At 31.8% G+C, this 22,304-nt stretch overlaps 2 protein-coding genes and 1 long non-coding RNA gene across 6 annotated transcripts; 1 reads left to right on the top strand and 2 right to left on the bottom strand.

Annotated features, from left to right (window-relative positions):
* The first annotated feature begins 7,187 nt into the window (after positions 1-7,187).
* On the top strand, positions 7,188-8,057 carry LOC7467678 (mavicyanin). Its single transcript, XM_002298545.4, has 2 exons — positions 7,188-7,495; positions 7,572-8,057. Exons 1-2 carry the CDS (start codon positions 7,309-7,311, stop codon positions 7,901-7,903), a joined length of 519 nt encoding a protein of 172 aa, XP_002298581.3. The 5' UTR covers positions 7,188-7,308; the 3' UTR covers positions 7,904-8,057.
* Positions 8,058-11,927: 3,870 nt separating this feature from the next.
* Positions 11,928-18,598, bottom strand: LOC7467679 (18S rRNA (guanine-N(7))-methyltransferase RID2). 4 transcript variants are annotated; one of them, XM_024596149.2, is made up of 10 exons: positions 18,297-18,597; positions 16,238-16,379; positions 16,074-16,149; positions 15,413-15,496; positions 15,251-15,306; positions 14,794-14,850; positions 13,754-13,803; positions 13,082-13,210; positions 12,557-12,686; positions 11,928-12,416 (listed from the first exon to the last, which is right to left on the bottom strand). In XM_024596149.2, the coding sequence occupies exons 2-10, from the start codon at positions 16,334-16,336 to the stop codon at positions 12,252-12,254; spliced, it is 846 nt and encodes a 281-aa protein (XP_024451917.1). In that variant the 5' UTR covers positions 16,337-16,379; positions 18,297-18,597; the 3' UTR covers positions 11,928-12,251. The 4 variants fall into 4 exon arrangements, with proteins under 4 accessions (XP_024451917.1, XP_002300071.1, XP_024451926.1 ...); XM_002300035.4 differs by having other exon boundaries at positions 13,082-13,234; positions 18,297-18,593; XM_024596158.2 differs by lacking the exon at positions 14,794-14,850 and having other exon boundaries at positions 18,297-18,598.
* Positions 18,599-20,827: 2,229 nt separating this feature from the next.
* On the bottom strand, positions 20,828-22,184 carry LOC7467680 (uncharacterized). Its single transcript, XR_002978458.2, has 3 exons — positions 21,993-22,184; positions 21,283-21,471; positions 20,828-21,164 (listed from the first exon to the last, which is right to left on the bottom strand). It is a non-coding gene; the product is annotated as an uncharacterized LOC7467680 (long non-coding RNA).
* Positions 22,185-22,304: the final 120 nt, after the last annotated feature.

The following is a 22,304-nucleotide window of genomic DNA, read 5'->3' as shown; positions in this document are numbered from 1 at the left end:
TTGTTTTGATGAAATCAGTCGGGTATTTTCTTCAAAATCCATATCATTTACAAAAAAAAAAAAAAAAATTGTCGGTATTTTACAGTTTATCAGGATACAGATTACTATATATTTGAAACAGTATAAAAATAAATTTGTTTTTACTAAAAAAAACTGACTAAGCATGCAATCGAGGATATAATTGTCTTTTTCATGGGATATATCTGCTATTAAAAAAATGATTGGGGACAAAATCATCCATTCAGTTTTTTGACTACAATACAAATACTAATTCACCTTTCAAGGCACATAATTTAAATCTTTGGGTAAGGGCTTCTTTTGTTTATTTTTTTTTTTAAAAAAAGAGTCAAGTTATGGCCATGCTCTTGGGAGGGAAAAAATATACTTGTATTGAGGGGCTTCCTTGTCTTTTTCTTTTTTTGAACAGTACAAATATAAAAGTACCCTTTAGTTTTGAAAAACAACTAAGGTTGCATATAAGAGTGTTTTCATATTTTTTTTGTATGGTTTTGTTGTAAATCTCAATTGGGATCAAGGGTAATTAGGTGTGTGTGTGTGTTCAAAAATGATTGGCGCGTGCTTTGCACGCATTGGCAAGTGGGTGTTGCCTGCACCCTTTGGATGGCGTGTGCGGTGCCCAAACAGCACTGAACATCGCCTTTCGGGGCGGCGTTTGATGAGCCTCACCACCCTATCATAGTGGCGAGGCGTGTATGCCGAGACGGCACACGAAGGAGCTCTAACCGAAGGTTTTTCGCTCCCTCACTCTTTCTCCTAGAAAATCATACTGGTCATTGCAAAAAAATAAGAATGTTTGTCAGTTTGTTTATTAAGTCAAATTAGGTCTTCATTCTTTTGATTGCAATGCATTTGGTCTTGAATCATTTATTGAATTAATTTGTTTTTTCAATTTCATCCCTTCAAACTTGATTTTTATATCAGATTTGATCCTCTTTCTTTTAATTATAATGTATTTGATCTTGAATCATTTATAAGGTTTTTTTCTTTCAAATTCATCCATTTACACTTGATTTTTATATTAGATTTGGTACACATTATTTTAATTATGATGTATTTGGTCTTGAATCTTTTATTGAATTAATTTGTCTTTGAATTTCATCTATTGACATTTTATTTTTATATCAAATATGGTCCTTATTTTTTTTATTGTTATTTATAGTTGTTCTTATCCTTTTCTTGATTGAAATTGTTTTTCAATTTCATCCCTAATGATTTGGTTTTGTTTTTATTTTTGTGTCAAATTTGATTCTCTTTCTTTTTAAATCTATATTTTTTAAATCACTTTTTTTTTTCAAGTTTATCCCTAATTATTTAGGTTCGTTAGGAATTTTACATTATTATTTTTTCAGGTTTGACTTTCATGTTGTGATCCGGCTTCATGATCTGTGTCACAAATTATGAAGATTAGGTCGGGTTAGCTTCAATCATCTTTTATTATTTTAAAAAAATCTCATTCACCATCATTGAGTTCGTTAGAAATTGGTATTCTTTGTTTTTTTTTGTTTTTTTATTCATTTGTTAATTTGATTTTTTTTTTCAATTGTGCCCTACAATTCAAATTTTTTGTTTGTCCTCTCAATTATTTTCTTTCAAATGAGGTCATTATTCTCTTAATTTCTATTTCTTTATCCTTTATTTTTTTTTTCAACATTTAACATTTTATTTATTGGGATTTGGTCTCCTAGGTTTTTTTCCATTGTTTATAAGCCCTACGTAGGAGCCAATCTAGGACAATTATCGAGTCACAGGTTGAGTGGCTTGACTCGAGTTAACCTAAGTCAACCGAATTTTTTTGTTTTTTTTAAATCAAAATGATACCATTTTGAAGGAAAAAAAAAAAGAAAGGAAAATAGTCAACGGGTTTTGACTGGATTTTCCCCGGGTTAACCATAACACGGGTCAACCCGAGTTTTAGACCGTCTCATACTTAATCAATTATCCCCTAATTTCTTTTGAAACTCGGCCTAGTCAAGCCAAGTTTTAAAATAGTTTCTTTCTAGATGCGATGCTTCCAATTTAGTTAATACCTAGGGTTATGAGTTTGAAAAATTTACATGAGTTGATGTCGTTTTCTTTCTCGATTACATCCTTTGAAGTTCATTTTAAAAAAAAATGTCGTTTTTTTCTTCAATTTTCTTTTCAATCAGGCTATTGTTATCTTATGATCTAGGTGAGAGTTTTATCCGGGTGGCTTAGGTTTTTTTTTAAAAAAGTCACTTTATTATCCTTTTTTATTGTCCTTGAAAATTCAATTCTTTTTAAAATTAATTTTTTTTTTCCTGTTTTACCTTCTATTGGATTATCTTGTCTGCATGATCCTATTTGCAGGTTTTGATAACCTCACTTATCTTGTCTGCTTTGATAAATTCACGACCCAATTCTTTTTAAAATACTTTTTTTCATTGATTTTTTTCTCGATTTCATCCTTCTGCATTTTGATTCTTGAGGATTGACGATCATTATTTTTTGTAGTCTCTTTCTATGATCTTGGGTCGTCAATTTTTTTCGTTCTTTAAAATACAATAAAAACACTTTAGCATCATTTTTTTATGTTACCAAAAAACTTGTTCGGCTTGCAGTGAAGCGTAGGTCATCTATCTAGTATATATTAATAGAAATTTGACAAATAGTAATGGAAACACCGATAAAAAAATATTTCGTTAGTAATTTTCAACAGAAATAACAACAGAAATGGATAAGGAATATTTTTTCTTTGTAATTTCCGATGGAATAGAAAAATAAAAAAAACTATTAAAATCCTATTGGTAATTTGACACGTTAATAATGCTCATGAAATTTTCATTGATGATTTTAAATGAATTAAAACCTGACAGTTCTACCCCCCCTATTTCTTCATTTTCTTTTCTTAAAAAAAACCAGCAGCGGCCCCTCTTTAAATTCTGGTAGCCCTCTTGCAAATCCAACCACCTAACCTACCTGCGTCGACTGATATTTGTCAATAGCATTAGCTTTCGTCTCTTGGTTTCATTTATTATCAAGTTTCACACCACCAAGTTAGTAAACCCACCTATTTTTTTGTAACTCATTTATATTTTAAGTTCATTTATTGAAGTTTGTTTATAGTATTTGTTGTTTGCTTATATATTTAAGAGTTTTACATCTTCTCCCTAGATAATTTTGTTGTATTAATGCATGATTTGTATGTTAAGGCTTGTTTGGGATTTGGGAGAAATTGATTTTATTTGTCGTTTGATGAAATTGAGTTTGATTTTATAACTTAGGTGTGTTATAATTGAAGAAATAATAAGTAATTTAATGAGTGCCAATTATATTTTGTCAATTTTATTTTTAAGTTGAAGATTTGAAGAAAATTGATTTTTGTGGAATTGATAATAATTAAAATGTTCTAATTTTGATTGAATAAGTTTGAATTGAAAAAAAAAAAGATGGATAATCAGTTGGGTACTGGTTATTTTTTTGTTTATTTTTTTGTTTATTTTACATTTTGACAGAAAATGAAATTTGTGTAGAATTGATAATGAGTTATTCGGTTGCAAATTTATTTTAAATAAAACGTTGTCATCAATATTCTATATAGATTTTATAAGTAATAGATGATCGTTCTTGAATGTATCGATATTCAAAAGAATGGTTGTATAGGAAAGATTATCTTAAAGGGTCTGGGGTTTTATTATTTTTATACTTTTTAATCCAAAAAAAATTGGTGGGGATGAAATTAAATGTTCATATGCGAAATGTAAAAATAAAAAGTTTCACTATAAAAATATTATGACGATGCATCCAGTGGCGGAGCCACGTAGGGACACAAGGGGGCAATTGCCCCCTTAACATTTTTTTTAAAATTTGTTTATTAAAATATTAATATATTAGGTTAGTAGATTGTTACTAAGAAGGAAAGTTGTTATTATTTATTATTATTGACTTATATGTTAATATAATATAATATAATATATATACACACACAGCTCATTCCCCAAATTGTTCTCTTTTTTCCTTTTGTTTCTATTTCAAATCAATGGAACCGGCTTAAAAATATGGAGTCCCCTGACTAACAAAGAGTACTTTGCGTTCCTTGCCTTTACTGTTTTGTTATTTTCATGAGCTGTTATGCCACTTTGTTCTTTTTATGAGTTTTTGTTCCAGCCTCTCTTGTAAGTAAATTTCTCATCAAGTATAATTATGCAATTATTCTATTTTTGTTTTTTACTTTATATTTTAGGCAAATTTTTTTATTTTTTCTATTTATTTCATTGTTTAATTTTAATTTTATTCTTTTATAATTAATTATTAAAAATATTAGGGTTTATGATAATTTAGGGGTTTTGATATGAATATGTTCAAATATGTTGAAAATGAATATTTAAATCTGCTAATTTAATCAATTAAATATTTTTTTTCTTATTATAAAGGAATAAATTAATATTCATGCAAAACCACTATTATTGACATCTCTTGCATTGGTAGAGTAGTTTATTGAAATTTAATATTTTCACATGATTTGTTTGTAAGTAAAATATCAAGTAGAAATTATGTTTTTTAAGAATTGTTCCTCTTACACATACACTAAGCATTGCTCCTCAATTAAATATCTAGAAATGATTAAGTATAATTTAATCAACATACTTATTATATGCATATAGATATGCATTGAAATAGGTTTTGATTTTGATGAATTGATGTTTATTTTGCTATGAATTTTATATGGAAAATTTAGAATTATTGTGTAACTCAACTGACTTTTATTTAACAGTGAATTATTGTGTAATTGTGTTAATTATTATGTAGACACTAATGATGATAAAAAAAAATCCAGCAGGTTCATCTTAAATTAACATGTCATTAGACAAGTATTTCAAGCGCAAATTCCTTGAGGATGAAGAGTCAATCAAAGCTTCAAGTCATGTAACTCCATCAAGTTCAAATAAAAGTCATATTGAAATCAACCCCGACAATTATAATGTAAGTTTTTTTAGTTTAAAAGTTTTTTAAAATTAATTTTACTTGATTTGAATTAGTATATATGTTTTGAATTGATTTCTAATGCATATTTATATAATATAGTATTTGTTAATAATTTGCCCACTCATTGAAAAAACTTTGGCTTCGCCACTGGATGCATCTACTTAAAAAAGGTTTGTCGAGAAATATTTATGATGGCTTACACATGAAGAACCCTACGTTTCTTACAAAACCATGTTAAAAAGGATGATTGACTCAACTTCAACTTCTAGCAACATACAAGAGGTTGTAGATAATAATAGTAATCCTTATAGGAGTATGGTGATTGATGTAACAAGAATGTATTAGGATTATTTAGGTGAAGATTCACATGACATCTCTTTAGATGAAGAATCAAATATAGATGTAGCTAGGTTTTTTTAACTTTTGAAAGATTCTAATAAACCTTTAAGGGATGGGTGCATAACTCACAGTATATAGATGATCTTTGCACAAATATTTACCATCAAGTCAAAATTTGGGTTGAGTGAGGCCTATTATAATCAGATCTTTGAATGAGTAAAAAACATGTTACTTGAAGGGAATAGGTTGAAAGATAACTTATATGCTGCAAAATATACATGATGAAACCTCTTGGCCTAGGATACCAAAAAATTGTTATGTGTCTAAACTTTTGCATGTTAAATACAGTGAATATGTAAGTTTTATTGAGTGCAAAACCTATCAGTATGTTCAGTATAAAACCAATAGTGGTAAATAAAGGATATCTATCGCATACAAAAAATTAAGATACTTCACAATTACTCATAGATTGCAAAGGTTAATACAATCTTTAAAGATTATTAAGCATATGACATGACACCATTCACTTGATAAGATGAATGGAATCATGGTGCACCTTTCCGATGATGAAGCACCAACAAAGATTAGTCACTTTTTAGATATATTTTTTCGAGCAAGTTGCATATCCATCACATAAAGCAACTTGAAATAAATATCATTGAGATAATTTATAAACTTAAAATGATCTTTTATCTCTCTTTCTTCGACTTAATAGAGCATTTGTCCATTCATTTTGCGTATGAAGTAAAAGTTAGAAGTCATGTATAGTATAAATAGATGTATCCATTCGAGAGATTGGGATTACGTGCATCCTAAATAATTGTCCACTATCTTTTTAAAAACATTTAGTTATTCATGTCTAATTACTTGCATACATGAACTCCTTCCTTTAAAAAAGATCATAATAGAGTTGATTGGTTATCTATTATAAAAACCGAACCTAGGAGTCAAGTCCAAAATGTTAAAGATGGTAACAATGATTTGATTAGGGGAGACGATATCTTTCAAATAGATAAGTTAATTGATCAATATCGAGTTGCTTTATATACCAAGTTAGAAAATTTAAATTTTCATATCACTGAGAATACTTATATATGTTGATGTTAATGTTGATGAGTTAAATGTAATATTGAGTACCAATGAATATTGAAAAATAGATGATGATGAGATCGACATTGAATTTAAGAAGATAATGTTGGTCATGATAATGAAAAAAATGAAGAGGATGATTCTAATTAAAAGGTGTTGAATTGATTTAGATTTGATATTTTATTGTATAATAAAACTAAAATTGTGTAAGATATTAGGTTGACTTGGATATTATAACAACTAAAAAAAATAGTGAAAGCAATGATGGAATCTGCGACCAAATGGTCCATTCGATCGGCATTTCTTACTGCAATTTTGCACCCATTTCATTGAAAATTAAATTACATAAGGCTTCGGTATTTTTAATGGAATCAGCAACTAAAAATTCCATCGGAAATTAAATTTCGATGGACTTGCCGAATGAAAATAAACAGTAATATTATTTTTTTTTGGTATGAATAATTTGTCAGTATTCCATCGGTATTGGAATTACTGGCTGAATGATAATCCCCGATGAAAAACTTGCTAACTATAGGATTCATTGAAAATTAAAATATTAACAAAATAACAATCCTCATAATAAATTTCTATCGGAAATTCATCAGCAATTAAAATATATATGGATTTGTTTCATGATTTTAACCGAAAAAGCTGACTCTGATGTATGGATTAGACGAGCTGACCACGTCAAGTACAGTTACCTCCCACTACCTCAATCTCCATCCTTAGTAACTAATTCTTGCTCATCTCTACCACCCCCACGAATCCCATTACTAGAGCTCCAAGCGCAACTCCCAAGACACATTCACATATAAACCACCAAGTTCTCCTTTCTGTTCAGTATATTCATTTTCCTATAGTTTCAGTTCACAGCAAGATAGTTTCTGTAGCCATTGGCTTCCTGTTACGTACACCATGAGTTCTTCCAAGCAAATGTCGCTGTTGTTGATGACCATTCTCTCTTCTTTTCTATACTTGTCGGTCTCTTCCTTTGAATACGAAATTGGTGCTAACGAAGGTTGGGTTGTCCCTCCCGCCAATGATACCAGAATCTACAATGACTGGGCCTCAGAGAACCGATTCCAAGTTGATGATACAATTCGTAAGTTCACACACAAAGAAATGAAATTTACCTTTTCCTTCAATTTCCTTGGTGTTCATCACCATTTCTTGTGCAGGTTTCAAGTACAGGAAGGACTCCGTCATGGAGGTCAGTGTAGAGGATTACAAGAAGTGCAACTCCAGTCACCCCAACTTCTTCTCCAACACTGGCAACACTGTTTACCATCTTAACCATTCAGGGTATTTCTACTTCATGAGTGGGGTTTCTGGACACTGTGAGAGGGGACAGAGGATGATCATCAAGGTTATTTCAAGTGACCAAGAGACTAATTCTGGTGGCGAAAAATCTTCTGCTTCTCCTTCTGCACCAGTGTTATCTTCCGGTGTCTTTAAAGCGCTGTTATCTCAACTTGCAATGTCCTACGTTGCTTCATATGTCTTCTACTAATTCAATAGTTAACTAGTATTTACCAGTAAACATGTTTGTTATTTTGGTGGGTTTTAGGTTTCCTTCAGGTCTGTGGTCTGGTCAGATTTCTCTGTCTGTTTGAATGTGGGATTTTTTTTTAAATTAGTATGATTTTATGTTGTTCATTAATTAATTTTAGATCTTTTTATGATGGGTGATAGAACATTTTTATGAACATTCAATCATCAATTAATCCATCTTCTCTTGAAAATATATAACCATGCAAGGCATGAATAATCAAAATCTAGTTATTCCCTTGAAAAATATTTTTTAGGATCATGAAACCATAGTACTAACTAACTAACTAGACTTTCTAGAAACACCTCGTATGTTGTCACTTAATTCGAATAATTAAATATTATTGTTTTTATATATAATAAACCACACAAATCGTTGGTAGTGATAGTAGTAAGATGCAAAACAAGAGTATCCTCATTTATCAGCTGTGCTGAGGGTTTCTGCATTATCTGCATTCTGCTCAAGTCCACCCGCGCAAGCGTTACTCTCTTACAATTACAAGAACAACAAAAGCATGGCCATCTATTACAAGACTAGCCTAAATGCCTGAGTTCATCCCATGCATGCTTCAGTCCTAGAATGCAGCCCGTGTCTTTTCTTTCTTTCTTTCTTTTCTTTTCTTTTCTTTTTTTTTTTTTTTTTTTGATAAGGATATCTTCAGATTAACTTGCATGTTAATTTCAATACTAAATATATTTTTAGTGATTTTGAGACACATTCTCTGCATTTATATTAAAAACAAACTATAAAATTGTAACTTAAAAAAAAAACATTCTTTTAATCATCAACCCAATCTATAGGGTTGAACCCATAAATTAAATAGATACAAACTATACAAGAAAGCTAGTTTTAATTAATGTATATTACTGCATTTTGTAAATATAATAGTAAATAGCTATAGTGCCAGTGCGCTATTGTGAGTACTTTTCAAAATCATTTTTTTTTATTTAATTATATCATTATTAAAATAGATATTCAAAAGAAAAGAAGTGAATAAGATTATAGAGGGAAAATATATTTTTTAGTCAAAATTTTCTTATCTTATATAATGTTTTTTTTTTTGTTTTGTTTTGACAATAACATGTCTTTTCTATTAACAACATAATTTATTGAATAAGAAATAATTTTAGTTGAAAATAGTATTCAAAACAATTCTAATGATTTTAATTAAATAGTAAAAATGTGTCTTTTTAATTAAAAAAATATCTTTTTTTAATTCATGTATTTTGTTTTTGAACATATTGTTTTATAAAAAATATCATGTTTTAAATAAAACTTACTATGATAGGGAAAGCAAGTTTTAATAAATAAATTTGAGAAAATTATAATAAAAATTATAATAAAAATTTAAAAAAAATAGATATTTTATCCTCATTGAATACCAATGAGAAATTGTTTTTTTTTTCCGGAAAAAATGCATATTGGATTGATACATAATTATTTATAAAGTAATTATAAATATTACCATAAAAACTCTAATCTATTTAAAAACCATGACATAATTGGATAATCATTTTAATATATTTATTTAAAGATAATTTTATTCAAGAAATTAAAAAAAAATGTTAAGTGATATTTAAAAAAAAAAGCCAGGGTCGACGTCTACACCCGGAAAGCTTGCACGCCTAGCATAAGAGAAAGATCCAAGGGCCTGGAAATCTAGACCCACTTTATTTTTAATTGGTGGATGATACATGATTCGTTCTATTTTTTTTATAAAAAAAAAACACAGGATACATCATTTTTTGATTCGAATTGTGGCTTCTTCAATGGGTGAAAGTAAGAGTACAAGTCTTTGGATTCTAGAAACCTAAGTTTCAACTTATTTTTACCTTGAAACACCTTAAAAATATACAAAAAAACCTCTATAAAACCATTTTTAACATGAAAGCAACATTTAATAAGCTTAAAACTCTTAAACCAAATTAGATGAAAACTAAATTCATGAATCCTGATTTATTTATTTTTTGACATGTTTAAAGGATAAAATTATCTCTATCAAACTTTTTTTTTAAACGAATCAATTAACACTAAGATCGAACTTTTAATTACTGGAATGTAGCTACTCGAAAACTCACTCTCCTCTTCTTTTTTCTAACTACTCTTTCTTCTTTCTTAATAATTAGAGATTGAAATAGGATAGAAATGAGATTTAAGGCTAAAATATAAATATCTAAAAAAAATTAAATTTAAAAAATAAAAACTACTGAGATCAAATTAAAGTTTTTTCAGCACCTTTAAACAATTATGTTTTTTTTGTTAATTTTGATTTTTTTATACTATAATTTAAAATTTTATTTTATAATATTGATATTTAATTTAATATTGGAGGATGCAAAACAAAACAAATTCTAGAATATAAATCTTGCCGAAAAAATGAAATTGAAAAGAAGTAATATTGATTGATAATGTATTGTATAAAATTTTCGATGACAAAAGAAAAAAGGGACCACTAACAATCCATGTTTAGTTTCTTTTTTAACTTGATTATTAATAATTTAAGTAATTAATTACCAATGGAGTAAATATATTAGAAGAGAAGAGGAAGTGTATTTACAGCCTCTGAATCATCATAAAAAACTCAGGTAGAGCTAGGAGTTCTGGCTGATTCGACATCTCAAGTGACTCAACTCAGCTCGATCAATAATTAGGAGCTGCAAAACATCAAAATTGATTGAGAGAGACAACTAAAACCCTATAAAGAAATATTTTGTTTTCTTAAAGTGAAGGAAAAACCCTAAACTCTGAGTGAACTCCCCTATTTTTCAATTTAGTTAGAGAGATGGGTAGGTAGGGATAGCAATGAGCAACATCCAAACCCGATCCTAGATTTATACCGACCCAAACCCGATCGAGCATAAATCAAACCCAACCTAATCAGGCTGGTAAGTTTGTTCACTTTATGATGCTGTTTGGTAATGTGATTGCGGGTGAGGTTCACCCGCAGCCACACATATCAGTGTTTGGTAAAGCAAGCAAAATTGATTTTACGTGGTAGGACCCACTAATTTTTGCTGCCCAACCGCAGGATTGGAGAAGTAGTGGGTATTTTTGAGGAACAGTGAAGCCATGCTCCACTGTCGCACTGTTCAGTTTTTTTTTTTTTTGAAAAACCAGTGAGAAAAGTTTAGTTTTTTTTTTCCCGAAAAACCAGTGCAGTTAATCGTGAACAATATTTTTTTTTGTTTTTTTAAAAAAATAGTTTAAAGTGAATTAAATTTACTCGTACTGTAATCTCAATTTTATTCCTAATAATATTTTATCTAATTTTATTGTAAGCTCAAAAAATCATGGAAACTGTAGTTCTTGTCGAATGACTTTTATACGTAATGAAATTGTAAATTTTTTTAAAGAAATTATGTTTTACTCGAAAAACTAGTATTTAATTGTTGGATAGATTTCGTATGTAATGATATTGCACATAGTTTAATAGAATAATAAAAAATATTAATTTGATATCAATATTATTTATTTTATGATGTAATAACAGTAGTTAAATCTACAATATTTAAATTAAAAATTATTAATATTAATATATATATTTTTAAATTATTTTATAACCTCAATTTAAAAAGCATTTTTTTAACCAAACACATTAAACTACTTTTTGTTCAACCTCAATTTCAACCACAGTTTTAACCAAACATATATTTTTTCAAACCAATCTCAACTAAAAGTACTTTTTATAAAATAACTTTTTTAAAACCACAAACACAACAGCAACCGCAATATCAAACACTCTATATCATAGTAATAATAATTTATAGATGCATAACATTTTTTTTAATTTCTATTTTTTTCCAAGTATTTTTTCTAATTTTATACTATCAATCAAACCCTAAACCCCAAACTCGAAACCCAGAACCCTAAAATCTAAACCCTAAAAACCTTAAACTCAAACCACAAAACCAAACTCTAAAAAACCAAAATCCCGAAACCCGAAATTCCAAGCCCCAAAACTGAAACAAAACAATCTCATTCCAACTAAACAAAACATAGTAATGCTTCATTATCTTTCTTGGCTTGGTCTTGAATAAAGGTTATTGGCTTGTTCCAACTAAACAAAACAATCTCATTCTAGGATCAATCGTTTCAATTTGATTTCCCGAAAACACAAGGCCTATAAAATGACCGAGTATCTTATAATAATCATCTTTTGCCGTCTGATTTCACACTTGCAGCATGACTAAGTATCTTCAACATCGATTTCACCAAGTTGGAGCAGCAACAGGAACAGGCAATGCATAAAGGTCTGGGTACAAAACGATTTATGTCTAATTTTCCAATAGGTTGGCTGCACATGTAAAGATCAAAATCGAGCCTTCCGTTTTCGACCAGTGTATCTTGTGTCAGGAGGCACTGCGTTTCCTTTTCGTCTCAGTTGCTCTTTCTTTTTAAATATCCAATCTCTGCCCTTCCCTTTCCTAGTTATTTTCTGTTTTTTCTTAGGTCTGTTCCTGTCTGAAATGCAAACCTGCATTCTCAAGGTACATGCATATATGATAATTATTAGTGACTTGCAAAATCCAAATTGAAAAGAAAAGGATACCATGCTTACAAACAAACCAGTTAAAGCTTGAAAAGAAAAGAAAAACGCAAGACAAAGCAACCCACCATCTGATTTTCTTCACTATTTTCATCTTCAGAGCAGCTTTCTCCATCTTCGCCTTTCCCCCTGGGAACAGCAGTGCTTAAAGATGGTGGTCCACAAGTAAGCACGAGGTATTCTTTTCTACTCTTGGCACTGTGACAGAAAAATAGTTCAATCAGTGAATGATGAAACTCTGAAGAGGATTATGAAACCAGAGGATAATTAATAGCAAGATTCTTTTTTTTAGCTTAGAAGGAAATTACATATCGGAAGGTGAACTTAATTGTTAAAGAGAGAACAGGGTGAATATACTTGCATAATGAAACAAAGAACTAGCAGACAGAGCATCTAGCACATCAAGCTCTCAAGGTTCAGATTCTTGAAAAGCTTGCAACCTTTTATGTGCATGCTTTTATTCCCAACCAGAACATTCAGATTAAAGGGTTGGAAAGGGCAGGTGCTATTGAAGCCAAGCAAAAAACACATATACAACAAATACCAGTCATGAAAAACTAAGCATAAGATTTCTAAATAGAAGCCTAGCATACCTGTGTGGGTAATCAATAACAACACCACCAGCAAATCCAGCATGCATTGCAGATCTCAAAATTAATTCACGCTGGGCTATGTTTTCAGGATACATCTGAAACACTGCTCTTGCTCCTCTTGCCAAGCATCTATATAATGATCCAAAGAAAGCCCTGCCACAAAATTGTCAATCAATTTACAACGAGAAAAATACACATCAGTGATTCAAATACACTAGAGTAATATCAAATGGCTAATTTTGATCACTATCTAGTGTTGATAGAAATCTAATAGAATGCAACAAAATTTGTTCAAAATTGCGGGTTTAGTCAAATTGAGTATTTGAGTTTCTTGTGAATCAGAACATTACAGATATTAGAGGCATCAGATAACACTTTCAGAACTCAACTTTCAGCTTCAATCCTCGACAGGTTATGAAACTTAGCTCGTTACCTAGCTCACAATACATCAGTGTGCCAAGAGAAGTCTTTTATCTAGAACATTCCCAACCCTACTTCTGAGTAATCTGTTATGGATGCATTAAGCTTTAATGCTTTGCATTAATGAAAACCAGTTTTTTCTTGGAAATAAAAAATTCAGAAGAAACCAAGCCCAGAATTGAATCCCCAAACAGATTGAGTGTTGACGGACTACATAAACCTAAAGCAGAAAAGAAAAGGGAAGGAACTTACTTCAATCTTAGTCTTGGTTCATGGGAGGACTTGTCTGCATTGCATAGCCACTGGGATCCAAATCAAAAGAATAAAGTGAGAAAAAAGCACTCACTAAAGTGTTATACAGCTTAACATTTAAGAATCAACCCCTACAAAGGATATGAAAGAAAAGATGGGAAATTTATGAGGCTAGGAAGAACAAGCAACACTTAGACCAAGTTACAGGCTCCAGAATGAAAAGAAAAGAGGACAAGGAAAGCAACCATGTGAAGTTTGACATTGCAATTGGAAAAAGATGTCGAGGTTTATATATTAGAACATTTAAAATTAAAACAGCAAAACAAATTTGGTTAGTAATTTTGAGAGGAAAACCATTGACCCCTAATCTCAATATCATAACATTTCTAAAGCATCCTCTCTGAAATCTCTTTTTTGCTCATCTAACTTCAAAAAGATTAATTGTTAATTGTCTGTCTGGTTAAAAATTTCCTGTCATGTAGAAAGGTCCCCTCTCTATCTTAATTTACTGTTTCTATAAAGATCTTGGTACAAGGAAAAGCTAACATGTAAGCAAGCTTTGCCAGGCCTTAGCTGAAGTAATGAATGGGTCGGGTCAAGGAAGAAAGATAAGTTCAGACCTTACAACCAAAATGCAAATTTAATTGTCCACTAAACCTTTTGCCTTGAAAACCTGCAATCTTCTGTTTATAAAGGGAAGGTTGTGGAAAGAGAGAGCACAATCAAGTTGGGAAGGTTGTGGAAAGAGAGAATAATCAAGATGGGGAAAAAGTAATTCATAAATAGACATTTTTGTTTCCTTTAATAAAAGACATGTTCATCAAAGAACACAAGGAAAACGCAGGCAAGCCTTAACTGAAATAATTCAAATAGGTGGAACATCAGAAGGTAACTACAAGAAGAAGAGTAAGAATTAAAAGAGGTTCATTGAAAATAATGCATCACATAAATTAAGGAAAAAACTGAATTTTTTGGACTACTTCTAACACAAAAAACTTGCATACATGCATAGATGTCTATAGCATACAAGAGAGTAAAACCTGAACAGCTGAAATACTGATGGCACCATCAATAATTCCAGGTCGAAGTGCTAGGCCCTGCACCATAAGCTAAAGCATTTCAGCGATAACTAATAACTGAAAACCTATTTTCAAGTTTAATTGCATATTCTATCGTAATAACAATGAAAAAAGGACTTGTACTGAAATAGCTTCCAAAAATACAAACATTCACCTATGATAACTGCACAGAGCATTAAGTAATAAACCTTAAGTGTCATATGACACAGAATATTTGGTCATAAGTGAAATAAACTAGAAGATTGCATAACCTTGCATCAGTAATTAATGTTTAGCTCATCATCCTGCTACATAAAAATTTTAAAAAAGTCATATTGGCCAAGAAATTGTATTTTCCCCACAACCTTGATTCTCCTTCTTTTTTTTTTTTTATTGTGTTGTGGAGCATATAAACTAAAACTGAATCTTAGTTAGATACCTGACCCATATCACCAAGTAAAAGATCACCCTCAACCTCCCGCTCCAAAGCAATATCTGGATTCAACAAGAAAGAAAAATGTTAAAGTTCCTATATGCAAAGTAACCTAACATGAACCTTTGATGAAATATTACAAAATTGAACAAACTCAAGCAGACATACTAAGCATTGATTGCGAAACATCTAAGCCGATCCATTGGTGACCATTTTCAGTTAATGTCTCCCCACTAAGTCCAGATCCACAGCCTGAAAATGCCAGAACAATTACTGTAAGCATTTAAAAACTTTAGAATTGAATTCTGCACACACAAACAGAATAATTAACAACAAAAAAAATATAACAAGTATCAGAAATTCAAGGTTTGCAACAACAAAAGTTTGATGTATAAATAGCTAATGTCCCACACATGCATATTAAAAGGACAAACACCACATCTACAAAATAATTTTCTAATTCCATAGTTAATTCCATTTTAAGTCTTATTAGCTGCTACGAATATAAAGGGGAGACACAATACTAAAAAAAACGCATGATTAAACTTTTGTCCAATGCATCGGTGACTTGTGTGTTTAGCTCTCTATCCTCATTATCTCGTCCATGGTCTTTTTATTCCTAGTTACTTTCACCATAGAATTATCAAAGTCAAGGCACAATGTTCAATTCCAACACGAGCAGAATTCTAAAAAAATTAACAAAACCAATGGAGTAGCTATTTTCTAACTGGTAAACAAATCATAAGCCATAAATTAATCACATTTACAAACGGAGAAGAGAGAGTGGCTTCATAATGTAATTGTGATGGAAATGTAAAATGCAACATACCGATATCGAGGAGTAATCTAGGGATTCCATCAACAGGCAAAGCAAGAAGCTCCAATGCTCTTTCTGATAGCCTAGCCTATTAACCAACCACACATCATCATCAGGTAACAAAACCATTAAATAAGCATTAAAGCATTTTTCTTAAAAATTAAAAAAAAGAGCACCTGAATATCGATAATACGAGAAGAAGAAGTGTATTTACGAGCCTCTGAATCATCATAAAAAATCTCAGGTGGAGCTAGTAGCTCTGGCCGATTCGACATCTCAAGTGACTCAACTCAGCTCAGTTCAGTGAATAATTAGGAGCTGCAAAGCATCAAAATTGATTGAGAGAGACAACTAAAACCCTATAAAGTGGTTTTTTCTTTCTTAAAGTGAAGGAAAAACCCTAAACTTCTAAGTGAACTCCCCTTTTGTTCAGTTTAGTTCGAGAAATGGGTAGGGATAGCAATGGTATCCATGGGTCGGGTATTGCAATATCCAAACCCGAACCCGATCCTAGATTTTATACCCGACCCCAACCCAAACCCGATCCTAGATTTTATACCCGACCCCAACCCAAACCCGATCGGGCATAAATCAAACCCAGCCTGATCGGGCTGGTAGGTTTGTTCACTTTATATCATAGTAATAATACTTTATAGATGCATCACATTTTTTTTAATTTCTACTTTTTTCCAAGTATTTTTTTTCTAATTTTATACTATCAAATAAATAAAAACATTTTTATGGTAGATAAATTTATTGTGAAACATAAACCGATAACCCCAAGATAACAGATTATATCGGTGATTTTTTTGCGGGGGGGGGGGGGGGGGGGGGAACATAATTATTAGAACCAAATTGTAATCAATACAAACACAGCTTAGATATTCTATAAACATATTTTATTTTGGAAACATCATAAAATAGTCAATAAAATTATGACTATATCAAATTGCATATCAGCACACTGTAAATATTATACCATTGGCTTTGTTACTGTAAAACACTGTCACACTAGTCGCAAGGAAACTAGCCAAAAAAAAAGGAAACGAAATTCTTGCATGCTCTTTATAAAGCTCACGGAGACTGTATATGTAATAATCAAAGATGATTGGGAATGGCATTATCAACGTTATATAAAAAAATGAGACTATCAAACTAAGGAAAAAAGGCTATAATTAATAATGCTTCTGCTGCAGAGCTAGACAAAATAGAGCTGGCTGATGGCAAATAGCCTGGCAGTGGCAGGTACAAGTTAGCATAAATGCTTATCCAAATGTTTGATTACTAAGAAAAATCTCCATTTTCTTCATTCTAGCTCTAAATTTTTTACCAAGGCATAACTGAAAAAAGAAAAAGAATACTTAAGACAACATATGAAATGCAAAAATGGGATTGATTGTTATGAAACGTACTTACGAATCATGCTATACATCTCAATTCGCTTAAGAACTTTCAATTGTGACAGGAAGGTTATTACAGATTTCGATTTAAAAAATGGCATTTACTTTTTGCAAAGATTGTTCAAATTGAATTGTCCCATTAATTTAGGATAAAACAAACTTTTTCCCCAAAATTTACACCCTCTTGTCTAACCTATTACTCGCATGAAAACTATAGACTCCATTGTTCCTCACTCACCATCGCCCATGCAATCACGACAGAGTCAAGATTCGGACAGCAACACCCTTCGAGCAAGATGAGCTTTTTCCAGTTGTTCAGTTTGGTAAATTTATTGTCTTCTGCAAATTTAAGTTTTGCTCGATGATTTGAAATAGGAAAAGTTACATTGCTTCTCTGTTTTTACACTCTCTGTTCTCTCACAATTTACATTCCACAGTCTATAAATTGAGTAACACCTTCTCCTAAAAAATCACCAGCAAGTTTCCAAATAGCCTAAACCAAGAACATCTTCACAGATCTATAGCAACTCTATCAACTTTTGAAATTTTAATTGATTTAAATCAACCCAGTTTTTTACTGGAACGAAATAGAATTACTGGAACGATCAACAAAGGAAAAGACTAGCAAAGAAGTAGAATTACTGGAACGAACTCAACAAAGGATCAAACTCAAGCAATTAAAAGTAATTGTCTATGATGATTGGTGACCATCTCTGTGTCACACACTCAAGTAAGGAGACAAAAGGAGGAGAAAGCAAGGAATGGGACAAAGAACAACCGGGGCTAAAAATCCCTTTTTAGCAAGAAAAATTCAATATAAGCAATTAAGTATTACCTGTTGATGAATACTGATTCAGTGAAGACTGAAAAGGATGCCGTTGATGATGGGAAAAAAAAAAAAGCGTTGTTGATGAAGAGTGAAGACTGGAGCTGTTGAAGTGTTGATGACGGGAAAAAAAGGATAGTGCTGTTGATGAAGAGGCAGCCGTCGATCTCACGGTGGCTGGTTAATTGTTGAATCATTAATGGCTGAGAGCCTGAGCCTGAGCCTGAGACTGAGAGAAAAAGACTAGGGTAAATGTTGTGTTGGTGTGTATTGTGCAGCTAATGCTAATGTGGAGGGCTAGAAGCCTGGAATACTGCAGTATATGTTTTTTTTCCTGTTGAAATCGTAAAAACGGGTCTAAACTCGTGATTTTACCCGATTTTAACCTAATTTTACCCCGACTTTGCACTTCAATGGGTCCGGACCGTCCGGTCTCAGCTCCAGTTACCTTAAGGGCCGAGACGCGGCCCACTTCCAATGGATCCGGTCTCGGCCCCAGCTCTCCTCCACCCCAAGGTCTCCTTCAGGGCCGAGGTGCGACCCAGGTAATTTGGGCCCGGCCTCAGCTCTTTTATGGGCCAATATCGGCCCATAATCCACTAGGCTGAGATCATCTCAACTCAGGCAGTAGGGTCGGCCCAGCCCACATGTATTAATAATATTTAATTATGTTATAATATTAAAAAATTCCAAAAATATTTTCAAAAAAAAATGATTTTCTCCCATATTTTTTCATTAATTTTGTATAATATCGGGTTTGTATACTTACACGGTAAGATACTGATCCGGTATTAAAATAGTCGGCTTTCTTCAAAATATTTTAAAAAAAAAAACTTCAAAAAATTTTCAAAAAAATCTTTAAAATTAATTTAAAAAAAAACAAAAATAATATCTTGTTTTCATGAATACGTTCAAATCTTAAAGTGTTTTCCAAACATATTTTCATAAAAATTGCATTTTTCTCATGTTTTAAAAATCCAAGAAAAATAGATATCATTTATGATTATCTATTAGGGTTTGGCTGAAATATCAAAAAAAAAATTCTAATTTTTTTTTTAGAGTTTAGATGCAGATCAGGTTCCGGATCGACTCGCCTGGCCGGATGAGGTTTTAAAACTATACCTTTTGCTTTTGATTTCTTTTCTTGTGCATTGCTTTTGCCATTTTAATTTCCTAGATGGTTAGATTTTTGTCTATAATGTTGGCTAAAGGAGAATAAAATGATGAGCGTAAGGATGGACAATGTACTCCCTTAAAGCAACCAATCAATATGGGATAGTTTTGATATGCTCTGTTCGTAAAATATACTATGTATTTGTGACTTTGAAAGTTTTGATTTGTCATCTCTGTATTTGATTTTTAATATGAGAAATATATGCTTTGGGCAGATGCAACTGTGAAAACCATTTCTCTTTGGATAATTTCAGACATGGCATTTTTTTTCGCCCTAAATTTTAAGATTTGACAGCCTTTGCTTTGTGGGGTTTCACATACTTGTGTGATCATATACTCATTTAATTGTATGGTCTTGAATAATTGGTTATGATTATTAATGAACCTTTACTCATGGGATGATTATATAGATTAGAGTGTGTTTGTTTTTACCTTCAAAAAATACTTTTGTAAAAATAAAGTTCATGCGTTCACTGTTGATTATTGTGACCCTGTATGATGGCCATTAACATGCCTTGAATTTTTTTGTTGTTCAGGATAAAAGAATCTGCCGGCATTATGAACAGTTTGGCATATGTAAGTTTGGCCCGAGGTGTTTGTATGACCATCCAGAAAACTACAGTTCATCAGCGTTCCAGTTGGACACTTTTCCAGAGCCTTCATCAGCCAGCAAATTAGTATGGTGGGAATAGCTTGGCTGACCGTTGAAATATATGGTATTGTCTGCTCCAGCAATTTGCCTGGAATTCCGGGTCCTCGTCAAGATATCAGCTTCATTCCTTGCTAAGAAACATGTTTTTAACCTTTCCTATTAAGGTCAGCAGAGGCTTTTTGTGCATCGGATGGACCTTTCCTAGCAAATGTGGATGGTTTAGTTAGTTCATAGTATATCTAGTCCTATGATTATTAGTCTTTATTTCTTTCCTTCTTTTTTTGTTTTTGTTTGAATGGTTAAGAAGTTTATAATCTGACTGATAATTACCTGGTTGGCAGCTAAACTAGGTAGGCTTCCCATGATTCTGTGCGGTCCACATTTCTATTTTAAAAATTTAGCCAGGAGCATAGCGCATCACTTGAATGCTGTTATAAGATTTGCTTGACAGGAAAAGTGAGTTTCTTTGTTAGACACATGTTACTACTCTATCCATTCTTGTTCAACAGGCAGCAGCATTATATTTTTTTTCCTTAAGAGTATCAAGGCATGAAAATCCTGTTGGACCAGAGATCAACATCAAAAGAGTGCCTGCTCCTAAGAGTTTCGAAATTAAGCGCTCATACAGAATTATTTAACTGAGAATGAGAAGCCATATATATATATATATATATATATATGTATATATATATATATGTATATATATATATATATGTATATAGAATACTTTTCTATGAATCTCCAACTTTAGCGAAACTCAGTCTTTAAGGTTGACAGATAGCTGATTCATCAGCAAAAGTTGTATGGAAATAGATGAAAATAAGAAACTACAGCTGAAGTCGTTGTGTTTATCATCAATGTTTTCTCCTAAAATACGTACATAAGTGAGCAGGGGGCAGCAGTGGAGAGAAAGGGAACAGCAGGCACTCATTCCCCACAATCAACCCGAAATGCAAACTTGGGAAGAACTTCCATAGCACGATGATCAAATTGCACGACCTGATTAGCCCCCAAAGCCACCATTGGTCTTAGAAACAGCAAAACCTTTTCTTCTGCTACCAGAAATATATAGTAGAGCATGAAAAGTTAAGAAATATACGTGTGTGCGCGTGTGCGCGTGTCTATAATATTGATTGAAATTCTGTGATGGCAGATTACGGGGTTACATACCGGTGGGGGACACTGACTATTTGCTTGAGATGAATTAGTTTTCCTTTGCGAAGCAGCACCAGCCCCAGCTGCAGCACCCGATTTCTTTTCATCTCTGGCTTTGCTAAAGATGACAGTAAATCCTTCTGCAGACGCAGGATTGTTCACATCCCACTCACCAAACTTTGGCAGTGGCCTTCCCTGGTCTTGCTGCTTACAAAAAATAATGTAAGACATAAGCATGCATGGTTTAACGTCAAATTTGCTTTTCGAGCTTGCCAAGGCTTGCTGTTTTTGCCGCAGCCTATTGCATGCAGTGATAACCACAAATTTTCTGCACCACCATTTTCTTAGCAGCAAAATTTTTATCACCATGCATAGGAACTAGATTAACTGGTACATGTTTAAATGCCTAGAAAATTTAAATTTGGATGGATATTCATGATTTGAATTGTGTTTATATATATAAATATATGGTTTATCAAACAATTGATTAATACTCAGCTAGCAGAAATTAAAACTAGCCTGAGCTTTGGCAGATAAATTTGTAACAATAAGAAAGAAATATATAGGAAATTAAAAAAGATAGCACATAATTCATACAAAAGAATAACATGAATTACAAAACAAAGCATTGACAAATCCAAACAAATTTGTAAGGAAAAAAACAAGAACAAGAAAACATTAATTGGAACGGAGTAAAAGTAAAGCAGAGATGGGATTAATCTTACCGACGACATCAAAATCTAATGGCAATTGGTCCAAGAAAAGAGCATAAATATTTCAGGAATCAAAGAGAAAGAGAGAGAGGGAAAAAGGATAAGGAAAAGCCAAAAATGAGAAAGAGAGAAAGATGCGGGGTGAGGAAGAGGAGGAGAAATAGCGAGTATTAAGGCAGATTTTGATAGACATGAACGGATATTAGTAATAGCCCATTGTTGCCTGTTGAGCTACCTCATTCATCATTTATAATTACACCTCACAAACCGCGTAGGTTCAGTTCTTTACCATTTAACATATATATATTAAACATAATCATATTT

Source organism: Populus trichocarpa, chromosome 1 (genome assembly GCF_000002775.5).
Source record: "Populus trichocarpa isolate Nisqually-1 chromosome 1, P.trichocarpa_v4.1, whole genome shotgun sequence".
NCBI classification, from domain to species: Eukaryota; Viridiplantae; Streptophyta; class Magnoliopsida; order Malpighiales; family Salicaceae; genus Populus; species Populus trichocarpa.
The sequence above is the reverse complement of the archived record's forward strand: the minus strand, read 5'-3'. Positions and strand labels throughout refer to the sequence as shown.

What these genes read in the sequence shown, in the direction of transcription:
- LOC7467679 (XM_002300035.4), bottom strand. Translation starts at nt 16,336, where the DNA reads ATGTCGAATCGGCCAGAGCTACTAGCTCCACCTGAGATTTTTTATGAT. An exon ending in CTCGTATTATCGATATTCAG is followed by an intron (nt 16,150 to 16,237) that starts GTGCTCTTTTTT and finishes GTTGGTTAATAG; the next exon opens with GCTAGGCTATCAGAAAGAGC. An exon ending in GTTATTGATTACCCACACAG is followed by an intron (nt 12,687 to 13,081) that starts GTATGCTAGGCT and finishes TTTCTGTCACAG; the next exon opens with TGCCAAGAGTAGAAAAGAAT.
- LOC7467678 (XM_002298545.4), top strand. Translation starts at nt 7,309, where the DNA reads ATGAGTTCTTCCAAGCAAATGTCGCTGTTGTTGATGACCATTCTCTCT. An exon ending in CCAAGTTGATGATACAATTC is followed by an intron (nt 7,496 to 7,571) that starts GTAAGTTCACAC and finishes TTTCTTGTGCAG; the next exon opens with GTTTCAAGTACAGGAAGGAC.